The sequence below is a fragment of the Dryobates pubescens genome, chromosome 7 (assembly GCF_014839835.1).
Source record: "Dryobates pubescens isolate bDryPub1 chromosome 7, bDryPub1.pri, whole genome shotgun sequence".
NCBI lineage: Eukaryota > Metazoa > Chordata > Aves > Piciformes > Picidae > Dryobates > Dryobates pubescens.
Genome location: NC_071618.1, coordinates 7,255,038 through 7,269,461, shown reverse-complemented (window position 1 = coordinate 7,269,461; position 14,424 = coordinate 7,255,038). Strand labels below are relative to the sequence as shown.

General features: G+C 40.2%; 1 protein-coding gene across 1 annotated transcript in view; it reads left to right on the top strand.

Annotated features, from left to right (window-relative positions):
* Positions 1–8,125, top strand: part of CUL4A (cullin 4A) — a 44,200-nt gene extending 36,075 nt beyond the window's left edge. Inside the window, exons 16-20 of the mRNA XM_054162855.1 lie at positions 163–276; positions 1,971–2,076; positions 5,161–5,333; positions 6,083–6,235; positions 6,572–8,125. Of these exons, the coding sequence (XP_054018830.1) occupies positions 163–276; positions 1,971–2,076; positions 5,161–5,333; positions 6,083–6,235; positions 6,572–6,667 (642 nt within the window). The 3' untranslated portion in view covers positions 6,668–8,125. The remainder of the gene's footprint in view (positions 1–162; positions 277–1,970; positions 2,077–5,160; positions 5,334–6,082; positions 6,236–6,571) is intronic.
* Positions 8,126–14,424: the final 6,299 nt, after the last annotated feature.

The following is a 14,424-nucleotide window of genomic DNA, read 5'->3' as shown; positions in this document are numbered from 1 at the left end:
ATAACAATACCAGAATTTTGCTCTTTGGATTTAGTGTTTTACACAAAAACACTTACTATGAAACTTTGTTGAAGACAATAAAGGAATTGCTTGTGTTTAAACTGTCTAGTGTCACTGCACTGGTATAATGCTCATAAATGTTTTTGTCTATCTGCTTTACAGATGATAAAGCTTCAAGAGGTATTCAAAACCTTTTACCTGGGAAAACACAGTGGTCGAAAGCTCCAGTGGCAGACCACTTTAGGGCATGCTGTCCTGAAGGCAGAATTTAAGGAAGTAAGCTTGCTAGTTTAATGCTTAGGCTTGGGAATAAAATTCCAGTCCGGTATTTGGAATCTAGGCATTTACCATATTTTTTATGAAGGTAGTAACATTTTTGTGATGAAACAATCACAATTCAGTACTGTTGTTTTTGTGTAGAAAGTAGGCTTTTTGTGATTTACCTGAAATATTACCTAGCTCACAGAAGACGACAATGCGATTGATACCTTTTGGCAACATTTGTATTCATTTGACAGGAACTGTTGCTCGTTTGAATAAATGAAGTTGTAACAAAGCAAGAAACTAATGAAAGAAAAGGAATGCAGCATGTTCATATTTTTTTTTAATATGGAATTTGTTTTATCATAGAAAAACTGATGACACTTTTAGCATGCTTGACTGATACAAAAAGAGACTGTCACGTAATGACTGGTTAAAATTTAAGTGCTTGTTGAATTATTGAAGTCTTAAATAGCCACAGTGCTCCTTAATGTGGTTTTGTTTTGTCTTGGGGAAGATCCTGCTTTGCTAATAATGCAGCTTAGTCAAGCCAGAGAAAAGATTTTAAAAGCTTGAATTGTTTTACTAATTCATTGTGAATATGAAACCGAGAGATTCAGGCATTACGTAAGATGCATAGATTTGTAGTCAACAATTGACAGAAGTGTTCACAGCTGGCTGAAGAGTTTGAGGTGCTTACTCGTTTTCCCTTGCTTGTCTGTACAAGCATTATAGTATTGATAACAGTGTCACTCCATATCTTAGTACCCCCAAATTATCTTTAGTTTCAATACCACAATTTCTTTTGTATTGGTTTGCTCATCTCTATAAAATGTACCTTGAGTGAATCATGAAAAGATTGAGTAGTGGTGGCGGCAAAGACAGAATTTCATATATCATAATTAAAGTGAAGTAAATACAAGGCCATACTAATAAGCTTCTGCTGTGTGCTGTATTGCTGCTGTTGGAGGAGCAAAAAAAAAAAGATACTTTAAACCACTATCCTGTTTTCTCAATACTGCATTCAGGCACATTCTCTTGTGTGCCAAGCATTCTAAAATGCCCATCTCTTCTTCTAGAAATAGAAAACCATTATGTATAGCATCTGTGACCGTTTGACACTGTGCCTTTAAGAAAGGGGCACACTGGCTAAATGTTTATAAAATATTTTGGTATTCTAAATGAATTTCATTGGCCAAGTAAGGTGGGAGGTGAGGTTGGGCCCAGCGCAGCCGGCACTTTCTCTCAGTCTTCCTTTCTTTGCTGTCCCTTCCACACTGGATCTGCTTCTGGGCTTCCTGCGAAGAGATAAGAACTAACTCCCTGTGCATAGGCCTCTGTCTGCTGTGCTAACCCCTCTTTTCTCTTCTTCTACCTCTTTGGGGGAGAAGGGAGGTAGGGGGGTGAAGCGGGCACAGGGGGAAGCCCCCTCTGTTGGGGGTCTGGTTTCTGGTTGAGTTCATTTGCTGTATATTCCTGTATATATTGTAAAATACCTGTATTTGTTGTGTTACATAGAATCTGTTTCCTTGTAAAATATACTCTCATTTCTCCAACTGAGTTTTAGCCGTGGTCTCTTTCTCAGTGGGGGAGGGAAAGCAGAGCCTTTCCTTTCAAACCACCACAGCATCTGAAATTCATCAGATTTGGGGGATACAACAGAAAATGCTCTGAATATTACATCTAATTATTTGATACTTCTTTTTTAGGGAAAGAAAGAATTTCAAGTGTCGCTCTTTCAAACATTAGTGCTGCTTATGTTTAATGAAGGAGATGAATTCAGTTTTGAAGACATTAAAATGGCCACTGGTGTAGGTAGGAGGAATGCTTTCCAATTCTTATATTTATCCATGGAGTGATTGCCAATTAAGAGTTGGTTTTTAAAGGCCTGATTTAAGGAAATTTGACATGAGCTGTTGTAGATGCTGCCATTTTGGGGTGAGTCACAAGAGTGTTTTAAAATTAACTGTTCTGAGAGCTTGTCTATCTGTACTGGAGTGCCCCATTCACAACAGGGTCTGATCTGTTACGAGAAGTGTCCGGTAGGTTGTATACTTTGTAGCTGACTCCCTCTACACTTGAGACATGAAAGGACAAAGAAAACTCCGGAAAATGCAGTTTTCTTTTTAGCCATTGTGTTCTTTTGCTCTTGGGTGTTGTTTGTTGGCTGTGGGGATTTGGTTTGGTTTGGTTTTGGGATGTTTTCTAAGTTGGTTGGTTGGTTTTGGTTTTTGACGTTTCCTTGAAATAGCTACAGCCATTTGAATTAAAAATGAACTTTTATCATCTCTTTACTCTCTGGACACAGTAGCTCTTGACATGTTGAATCTTATCAGCCCAATATAGTAACTGCTGAAAGAGCATTTGAATCCATACAAATATTAAAATATTGTAGCTACTATAATACTGTAAAAGGGAGATATCATGAATCTGTGGTGCAGCATGATGTATTGCAGAAGGCAGTACAGCCTGCGTGCTCCAGCTTCTCATCATCAGTGCTACATGTTCTTAGTCATCTACTCCATTAATGCTAAGGGACTTGAAAAAAACTCATGCCAGGGTAAATGGTGAGTATCAGGATAGTCCAGGGAAGCTCACTGGGTCAGAGTGCAGTGGTTACAGAACAAACATAGGTTTGCAACAGCTTGATCCAGATCCTGCTTTCTTATCTTGTATTGCTGTACCTTAGAGCTTGCATTCTGGCTGCCTGATAGCAACAGATAAAATCTGCTGCATGGAAATAATTCCATTATTGCACAACAGAAAGGATTTTGATAGACTGTTGTAAAGGCAGCTGGCTAGAATTGCTCGTTGGGATATAGCAACCTATATTGCATCAAGTGCCATGTCTGTGTTTCTCATTCCTATATGGAAGTAGTACAAGAATGCAGTTAAGCTGTGCCACGGGAAGTTTAGGCTCGAGGTGAGGAGAAAGTTCTTCACTGAGAGAGTCATTCATCATTGGAATGTGCTGCCCAGGGAGGTGGTGGAGTCACTGTCCCTGGAGGTGTTCAAGAGGGGATTGGACGTGGCACTTGGTGCCGTGGTCTAGTCATGAGGTCTGTGGTGACAGGTTGGACTCTTTGAGGTCTCTTCTAACCTTGGTGCTACTGTGATATTCTACTATCCATACAGGTTCTACTATACAGTAGATACATTCTACCAGCTATACCATCCTACTCATTTATGTAGCTTCACTACTGGGGACGTTGCTGTGTTTACAGTGTTACAAGTTGGTTTTATAACAGTCTTGAACTTAAAGAAAGTAAATGGGTATCTCGCTATCACAACCCTTGGGTGCTGAAACAGTGTGGTCAGCTGGTCTTTACATGCATTTCAGACTGTCTGTTATATCCTTATGTTCCATTGCCATCTAACACAAAATAACGTGTTCTTTTGAAGGTCAAAAAATCATGTTCATGAATTTTCCTCATACTAAGTAGAAGAGTACCTCATGGGTGATGATTACCGCATTGCTATAAAAAAACCACCAACCAACCAAACACCAACCAAAAAAAACCCCAAAACAAACACCAAAGAAAACCTAACAAACTGAAATGAAAGAGCACATGGATTTCTGCACCTGGAGGATACCACTGTCTTTATCTGCATTAAGTGGCTGTGGTTGGAACTTACGTTATCCAGTTACCATTATAATAAATTATGCCCAGTCTCCATAACGAACTGAGATAGTTCCTGATGCGTTACTGCTGTTACATAATGCATAAGATGTCACTCAGGGAAAGAATGGTTGTCTTTCCTTTGGTAACCATGCATCTTTGAGATGTGTTGTCCAAATTTACTCCATGTTTTTACCTGCCTTTCTCATTGTCAAGAAAGCCTCTGGGAGATTCGGGTTTTACATTCCCTTTAGTGATTGATGGGTTTTGCAGATGCCTTTTCCATTGGCATACTGTAACCTGTGACTTGGCACGCAAGGTGGATGCAAAGCTCCCGCGTGTCTTTAACAGCATCCTTGTGTTTGGAGAAAAACACAACTCAACAATCTGCATTTACTGAAACACACAAAAAGTGTGAAGCATCATAAATCCCTGCTTATTTAATGTGATTTAAAGTTGTTATTAGTAATCACAGAAGAGCTAGAAGGTTTTTTAAATGAAAAAGAAGGGAAAGGTCACTCTGTGTCACCTTTACCCACTGCACTTCAGCAGTAGATTGAAAAACCTGTCAGTTTTTAGACTAAAACCATTCAGGAGATGCAACACATTTTGTGATGAATTTGTATTGTGAATAAAGCATTTGAGAGACTGCAGAGGCTGTTTTAATGCAAAATCTTGATACAAGGCTTTGCAACATACTTATTAGAGTGTTTTAAACTTCATTTTATCTACTTGTCCAATTGGTTTTGGCTTTAAATCTTACTAAAATTTTCCTCAGTCATTTGTTTCTACTACTTTCCGGTGTTACTCTAATAGCTGGCAGCTCTACGTTCATTAAAAAAACATTTCCCTATCAATCAGGACTTCTGGTTTTGTATTTTGTTACATATTTTCTGTTGCGTGTTAAAAATAGTGATGAAATCATAAAATGAATCGTCAAGTAATTGTTTGTTCTTCGTTACTGCCAAACAAAACGGAAGCAATAACACTAGGGTCACATTAGTGTGAAATCTTCTCTGAAACTACTTTTGGAGAGAAAGCTCACTGAGGTGAGCCCTGAGCCTGTCTTCCCAATGCATACAGTTCTCTGCATTTCTCAGCACTTAACCTGTGAAAGATGTGAGACCAAGCTTGAAGGCTGAGAGTTTATCTATTTGAAGCTTAGCTGGAAGAAACATAAACTCAGTAACTTTCGACTGTATTTCTAGACTGACCACATAAAAACTCTTCATGTTAAAGATTTGTTGTGCTTTCTCCCATACTTTGAACTTCTTTACAGAGGACAATGAATTAAGAAGAACCTTACAGTCTTTAGCCTGTGGAAAAGCACGAGTATTGATTAAAAATCCAAAGGGCAAGGATGTAGAAGATGGAGATAAATTCATCTTTAATGGCGATTTCAAGCATAAGTTGTTTAGAATAAAGATCAACCAAATCCAAATGAAAGAAACAGTATGTATTCATTTTTTCAGCTCGTTCTGTTTATGGTAACTGTTTGTCCACATCCCAGGTGGCGAAGCCATCTCTATGTTCTCTCTCACAGGCTTTGCATATGGAGAAAGGAACCAGATATTTGAATTTTTTAGTGATCGGGATGACTCACAAAGCCAGTAAAGATTTTAAAACTCACTGAAATCATAGAATGCACTGGGTTGGAGGGGACCTTTAAAGGTCATCTAGTCCAACTCCTCTGCAGTAAGCAGGCACATTCTTAACTAGATCAGGTTGCTCAGAGCCGCATCAAGCTTGCCTCTGAACGTCTCCAAGGTTGGGGCCTCCATCACCTCCCTGGGCAACCTGTTCTGGTTTTTCACCACCCTCATACTAAAGAACTTCTTAGTAATGTCTAATCTAAATCTACCCTGCTCTAGTTTAAAACCATTGCCCCTTGGTCTATTGCTACAGGCCCTTCTAAATAGTCCTTCCCCAGCTTTCTATTAGGCCCCTGTTCAGGTATTGGAAGGCTATAATGTTTCCCTGGCTGAACAACCCTGGCTCTCTCAGCTTGTCTTTGTATGAGAGGTGCTCCAGCCCTCTGAGTATTTTTGTGGCCTTATGGACCCACTCCATTAGGTTAATATCCATGCATCCATGTCAAAGACGTGTGTCTCATTTTATTGTAAATGTTAACTATAGAAATACAAGTGATAAAAGATAACAGTAAAAGGTGATATGGCTTATGATGTTCTACTGTTCTTTAGGTTGAGGAACAGGTCAGCACAACTGAAAGAGTATTTCAAGACAGACAATATCAGATTGATGCTGCTATTGTACGAATAATGAAGATGAGAAAGACTCTTGGACATAATCTCCTTGTTTCTGAATTGTATAATCAACTGAAATTTCCTGTAAAGGTAAATGATTTTCAAGCCTTCCTAGAATTATCTAAAAGTATGTAATCTATTTATCTGTTCAGTTGTCCATAAGAGTATGAAATGGGTGTCTGAACCAACTCCAAAGATTAAGTTATTAAAATGAGTGTGTGAACAGAAGTAAGGCAGAGTATCGGTAGGAAAGGATATTTAACTATTTACTTTGGTGCATTTTCTTATGTAGCTGCTAGCAGTCCTGCTTTTTCAAATAAAATACTTAAATGTTTTATCTGTATCTGTTTATATTTTAATTTATTTTTCATTAAAATACTTACCTTTCTATTACTAACCTGAGACAAATCACATCTTTCCTTGTAGCCTGGAGACTTGAAAAAGAGAATTGAATCTCTCATTGACAGAGACTATATGGAGAGAGACAAAGACAACCCCAATCAATACCACTATGTTGCATAATGGAGAAGAAATACTTCTATTTAAATAAAAAAACAACACACAAAAATGAAAAACCAAAATCATCCACGTGTATCTTCAGGACACCAAATACCTATGCTGTTCCAGACTCTCCTTTCAGCAGGTTTCAGGTTGATACGTATGATTCAACCAGCTGCATGCACTGCTGTGGAAAAGCAGCACAATGACATGTTAATTGATCATTCTTGTCAAGACTCCTTACTAATTTTAAATGTCGTGGTTTTATTTCTTTTATTACTCATTTTGTTCTTCTGGGTTCTTCAAAGCTTAGTTTTACAGTTTTGTTTAACTGTGTCATGGAGTTTGATAGAAAGGTAATCACCTGTGTGAGAAACACTTCCGTGATGGGTGCAAGTCTGGTTTCTTCAGTTGTGTTCCTAACTGCATCCATGAAGACCCTATATGCTGCATTCTTTAGCTACAGTGACAACCTGGGTAATTTTTCTAAACCCTTTCATTGATGAACACTTATGCACAAGCAGTGTGGTTGAAATACACTGAATTTTGGAAATTATTTGAAAACCCTTCAGCATGAGTTCAGTTAGTTTTCTTTCAAATGATGATTAACTTCAGTCTGGTTTGGATAAATCAGGTTTTGAAGTGAGATCCTTGAAGTGCCAAGAGGACAGATGCGTTCATGTGTGTAGTGAGCTGTTGGATTATTTAGCTAAGATACAGAGAATTATTTTATTACAACACTTCTGCTGGCTTGGGTGGCAAAGATTAGATCTGAGTCAAAAGGCCCTACCTCATTTTAGGGCAACTGGTGTTTATCACTGTTTATGTAATTGCTGTAACATTTAGTTTTGCCTTGAAAATAACATACAGGGAACCTACTGTACAGCGTGCTCCACTTCCTGAAACAAAACCTTTTTTTAAAAGAAACCTACTTTTATGGTCTTGATATTGTGAAAGCATAGTTTTTTTGTCTTGAAAGACTAAGGATTTTGTGGGTAATTTGTTACATACTGTATATAAGCAGGTTGATCTAAATTAAAGAATGAAAGACACTGTTGATGTTAGATACTTGCAACTGTAAGGGAGACACCTCTTGTGGTAATACAAGACTGATTATTTTCTGGATTTGCATACCAGTGTGTTTCATTCTGAAAAAGAGCTACCAAAGGAGTGTGGATCGTGGTATAAATGAGAGTTTGAGCAATATTTTCTTGAGAGGTACCTTACTAAGTTTATGTAACATGGGGTTTGTGCATCAATTTAAAAGGCCACCACCTCTTCCTAAAGTAAACATGGCAAAGAGTTGATACCTTGTGGATTTACATATTGAAGTCCTTATTTTGTCATCTGGTGTCATTAACTGTATTGCATTCTTCCAAACTATTTTTGTTCCCTTTGTGTTTAGAAACTAAACACATTTAGTTGATTGTATTTAAAGCATATTTAATATTGTAATTTAATGTAGACTTATTTTAATATTTTAATATTTGAATCTTCAGTTAATGCAAATAAAATCTTTGATGCATATTAAATAGTCATTTCTTAGCCTTTGTGAGAATGTGGCACTTCAGTTTACTCATGCAGCTCGTTCTGTAGTGTTCTAGAGTGTTCTTTACACCATTCACCTTGATTCACTTTCTATGCATCTGGAAACTGATCAGCTCCATCTTACTAGACTCTTAAAACTGTGTATATGCCTCACAGAAATGTAATGGCCAGAGGCTCTATCCACACAGAAAAATGGGCAGTAGCACACAGTAACTGACACCAAGCAGTGAATGCATACAGACTTCCTTTCCTGAACTCAAAACTTTCTGGTTCAGTGGTTTTAAACAATAGATTAATAGCAGTGGTGTTATCCTGAAGATGACTGAAATGGTTCTGCCTTATGAAGCAATGTTAATTGATTAGAAGTGCTCAAATGTGCCATTTTTCTTAACTGTCATAGACTAGAGGTCTCTGGCCACATTACTCTGGTATAGTAATTAGTTATTCCACAAGCAGTGGAAATAATTAAACCCTTTCTTAGAGCCCTTATGGTATCATACCCACCAACTGACCTCAAGCAGCAGTTCTGCAGAGAGATTCTGTTTAGTTCTGCCTTTCTTCTTATGTGAGCATTGGCTATGTTCTTTATTCAGCAGCTGATCTCCTCCCCCTCCAACCTACAGAGAATGTGTTGATCTCTGAAGATTTTGACTCTTCCAAATTGGTCTGAAAAGTGGCTTCAGATGTTCTGAAGCTGTGGGAGAGACTGACAGGCCAGGTGACTCTCTCAGGTCCTAATTTTTAATTTGATTTCCTCAATTTTTTCTCCCTGGTATTTTGTATGTACTGAACCAAACAGGTAAGCAGTTAGTTTATTAGTCAGCATGGTAATCACTTCTTCATAGCAAAATAGCTGTATTTGAGTGCTTTTTGATAACTTGGTGATAGAATTTGGCTGAGCGTTCAGTCTCAACCAGCTGTTGCTTTGAGGCCAGCTCCTGCCCTGCCCCCAAGTGTTTTTGTGTCTACAGGGCTGGTGTTGCTCAATATTTTTTCCTGTAAAATCACCCAGTGTTGAAGGCATCAGGCTGTAGCAAAGTACCAGATTTTCTCTGCAGTACATCCATGTTCAGAAGATGTCTTGAAAACCTGCATCTTGGCAATTTGGCATGCTTGGAACAAATGGTGTAGCAGCTTCTGTGGAATGACAAAAATAACAGCAGGAATCTGGGATACAGGCAAGGTCTCTTCAATCTTGCCAAAATTTTCCAGTTGAACTTGAAACTTTACAATTTAACTCAGTTTAGCTTAAACATTGAGATAACTCATCCAGACATATGTTGTATGTATTTAAAAGGCAATTTTTCTAAATGTCATGCTCTGTTACCTAGCCCAGCATTTCCAGAGGAAAAGCAAGTGTGAGACTGCCAGCTGATGGCTGACTTGCAGGTGCTTCCTGAGCCTAGCAATTACAGCTCTCTTTACCAGCCATCAACAGCCTCCTCCTAGCCTGCTCTTTGTGTCCCATTTTCTTAGTTCTGATTTTTGCTTCCCCTGTACTCCTTTACTGGTTTATCATTAAGCAATCTTGGTCTGCTGCAGCTTCTCTCTTCCTCTCTTTGTGAAATGCATCTTTGGAAGAAGAAAAAAATAATTACAATATTCATTTGGGGTATTGATGTTGTGACTTAACTCCAGCTGGCAACTAAGCACCGCACAGGTGCTCACTCACCCCTAGTGTGATGGGGGAGAGAATCAGAATGGTAAAAGTGAGAAAACTTGTGGTTTGGAATAAAGACAGTTTAACAGGTAAAGCACAAGCTGTGCACATAGGCAAAGTGAAACAAGGAAGTAACACACTACTGCCCATCAGCAGGCGTCCAGGAAAGCAGGGCTCTGTCACATGTAATGGTTATTTAGGAAGACAAATTACATTCCTCAAACATCATCCCCTTCCTTCTTTTTCCTCAAGATTTTATTACTGAGCATGATAGCAAATGGTATTGGATGTCCTTTTGGTCACTTGGGGACAGCTGTCCCGGCTGTGTCCCCTCCCTACTTGTTCATCCCAGCCTGTTCACTGCTGGGGTAGTGTGAGAGGCAGAAAAGGCCTTAATGCTGTGTAAGCACTGCTCAGCAATAACTGAAACACTCCTTGTGTTACCAACAGTGTTTCCAGCACACATCCAAAACACCACCCCACACCAGCTACTATGAAGAAACTTAAGTCTGTCCCAGCCAAGCCCAGCACAATTGATCTGTTATGCAGCTAGACACATGATCTTTGGCAGGTGTGTTAGTGAGAGTGGAATCTATATACTTAATGGAATCTGTGTACTATAACCTTAATTATCTATTCCTATCAAGTCTCTTCAGAAAGAAAGTGGCACTGTGAAGTCAGATAATACACTGCAAAAGGCTACAGGTGAAACAAGGTCATGTTTTGTGGAAATTCTTTCCTGGAAAAAAATTCTGTCCTCCATGCTGATAGTCTTTGCAGAACAGCATGTATTGTAGTAATGGCTCTTAGATTCTACAGTGAGGGTGGTGAGACACTGGAACAGGTTGCTCAGGCAGGTTGTGCCTCCCCCAGAGGTGTTCAAGACCAGGCTGGATGAGGCCTTGAGCAACCTGGTCTAGCGGAAGGTGTCCCTGCCCATGGTGGGAGGATAGAACTAGAAGATCTTTAAGGTCCTTTCCAACCCAAATCGTTCTATTAATGTAATCTATTAATTTAAAAGAGATATTTTGGGCATTTCCCATGTTTTTTTCCCATAAGTAGCCATCCTGCATCCATGGCTCTGAAGAGGAGTCAGGAGGTGCACCGTGGTTAATCTGGAACTGCATGCATGTTGTTTGGACAGCAGCTCTCTGAAACAATATGTGTGGGGTCTGGATATGAGCTACATTTCCCTTGGTGAGTAATTTGAATCTCAGGGCTGTCTATATACCAGCTCTTACAGAAGCTGTAACTTCGGTTTGGTTGTGTCTTATCCCTCTGTCAAGTTTGATTGATGTGAGACAACAGATTATTCAACACTGAGGCTGACAGCCAACATGGTTGCATAAGGCTTGTTCCATTAGGAAAACAGGCTAACAAACACCCTGGTAATACTTCTACTGACAATGACATGGCAATTGGTTATTATGCAGTCTCTACACCACTACAAAAGGCTTAGTAAACTAATGACCCGCAGCATGTAAGATCAACATCGTTGTCTGCTGATAGCCTTACATTTCTTACTGATTTCCTGCCACAATATTGTTGCTTGATGCAAGTTATATTGTGATATTAATTGTTAGTAAGCCAAACATCTGTCATTTTACAAATCATGGGCACATGCCAATTTTCCAGTAGAGGGGCAGAGTACTGCACAGCATGTCTACACCTGATGTAGGCCTCCCTCTCTAATTTGTTGTCTGACAGACCTCAAGTATTTCACAGACCTTCCTCCACTGCCAGTGTAGCTTCCAAAAGCAGTGATCAAATAAATAAGAATAACCCATGTCCCACCTCGATTAACCTCAGCCACACTGCAAATGACTCATTCAAACACTTGACCAGAGTTGTTCCTTTATATCCTTTTTCAAGCTGGCTTCTGCTTTTGGCAATAGATGGAAAGAATAAAGATTGCTAGTAATGCTAATGCTAACAAATGGAAATAAAGCATTTCAGTCTCAAAAAATGCACAGATGAAAATGCAGCATTTAGAAAGCAGTGTCTGTTTGTACCAAGAGCACCGAAAAAGAAAGACAGATCCCAAGCCACCCTAAAGAGCAAATAAGCTTCTCAAAGATGTTTGGAGAAACAGGAAATATAAGTGAAGAGAGACAAACATCAGGAAGAGGTTATCAAATTTACAGTGGCTAGACTTAGCAGCTGGTAGTAGCTAAACTGCACTTCAAATTGGTTCAAAGTAAAAATGTATGAAGGCAACTTGGGAGCATAAATGATTCTGTCTCAGAGCTGATTAATCTGGAGTACAATCTAATGAAGAGGAGGATGACATGGCAATCATTTTGAGAAAGCAGAAGCACTCTGCTATTGGCACACTTTCCAACAGTACTAGAAATAGGATTTCAGTACCAAAAGAAGTACTTCTGAGTTTTCGTATGAAGAAAGCATATTCTTAACATCTTAGATAACAAAGAGCATTGAATTACAAAGGGATCAGATGGCCTGGGCTCCCTATCTTCATTACTAGGCTAACACTGAGAGTGTTGATAGATGAACTTCACCTCTTTTTATCCAGTTTGATGCAAGAAAAAGGGATTTTTCAAAAATTCTTGTTTACAAAAATAGAAGGACAACATCAGAGACTGCGTGGAAATGCAAATAGTTTTACCCATGCAAGCAAGCACAAGTCATTACCAGTCCCTGTTTTGGTTTGGAACACGCATGTGGATCATATTTATACACAGGTATACATAGACACATCGCTGCAGAGATAATGGACTGTTAACTTCCAGCACTTCTACACAGCTGGGTCTGAATTAGTTCTGTGCAATATAACTGTCCTCCTCTTAGACTGTCTTTAAACTCAGAAGCAGGAAACACATTCTGGAGACAATACAGTTCTATATTGCAGATTAACTGCTCATCGAAGCCATTTCTCACCCTCTATCAGCTCCCCTTTAACACATGGGTGCCTCTGCTGCATTCTCCACTGGGAACCACAGGCAAATGCCTAGAGATGGTAAGGCTGGCCTGAGCTGTGATACTCTTCATGGCTCTCATCTGAAACAAGCTACAGGGTTAAGAGGTATGGCAGTTTGCAGAATGACCCCAAACCTCTGAATGCCCATTGACAAACATTGGTGAAGCAAAGGAGGGCTGGGCAGGTAGCCTGTGCCCACAAGTTGCAGCTGACACCAAGCTGGGTTAGAATGTGTTGATCAGCCTGAGGGTAGGAAGGCTCTAGAAAGAGATCTAGACAGGCTGCACCTATGGGCTGAGGCCAATGGCATGAGGTTCAATATGGCCAAGCACTGGATCCTGCACTTGAGTCACAACAATCTCATGCAATGCTACAGACCTGGGGAGGAGCAGTTGGAAAGGTGCCCAGCAGAAAAACAACACTTGGGGGTGTTGGTTGACAGCTGGCTGAGCATGGGCCAGCAGTGTGCCCAGGTGGTCAAGAAAGCTAACAGCATCCTGGCCTGTATCAGGAATAGTGTGGCTAGCAGGAGCAGGGAAATGACTGTCCCCCTGTATTCCGTATTGGTGAGGCTGCACCTTGAATACTGTGTTTTGGGGCCCTCAGTACAAGAAAGACATTGGAAGTGCTGGAGCACATCCAAAGAAGGGCAGCAAAGTTAGTGAAGGGTCTGGAGATCAAATCTTATAAGGAGCATCTGAGGGAACTGGGACTGCTTAGCCTGGAGAGAAAGGAGGCTGAGGGGAGACCTTGTTACTATCTACAACTACAAGAAAGGAGGTTGTAGTGAAGTGGGTGTTCACAGTATCACAGTATATTACAGGTTGGAAAGGACCTCAAGAGATCATTGGGTCCAACTCCCCCTGCCAAAGCAGGATCACTGAGGGTAGTCTGCACAGGAATGCACCCTCTGCACAGGAATGCACCCAGCTGGGTTTTGAAAGGCTCCAGAGAAGGAGACTCCCTTGACCTCTCTGGGCAACCAGTTCCAGTGCTCTATCGCCCTCACTGTAAAGAAGTTTCTCCTTATGTTGAGGTGAAATCTTCTATGCTCAAATTTGAACCTATTGTTCCTTATTACTGCGCACCACCGAAAAGAACTTGGTCCCATCCACTTGACACCCACCCCACAGATATTTGTACACATTGATGAAATCCCCTCTCAGTCTTCTCAAGGCTAAATAGCCCCATGGATCTCAGTCTCTCTTCACAGGGGAGGTGGTCGAGTTCCCTAATCATCCTCACGGCTCTCCGTTGGATTCTCTCCATCAGTTCTCTGTCTTTCTTGAACTGAGGACCCCCAAACTGGATGCTGTATTCCAGGTGTGGTTGTTTAGCTCTATTCTACCTAGTAACAATTGACAGGACAAGAGAAAATGGCCTAAGAGAAAACGGTGTAAGGTGAAATTTCTTCACCAAAAGGTTCGTCAAGCATTGGAACAGGCTGCCCAGTGAAGTGGGGGACTCAGCACCCCTGGAAATACTGGCAAGATTCAAATGGCACTTAGGGTCATGGTTTACTAGGGGACTTGGCAGTGGTATCCAGATACAGATGACTGTAAAAGTGTTTTCCAATGTATATGGTGTTGATTCTAGGGCTGGTGCTGAGAGAGGCCTGCGACTGAACCACAGCAG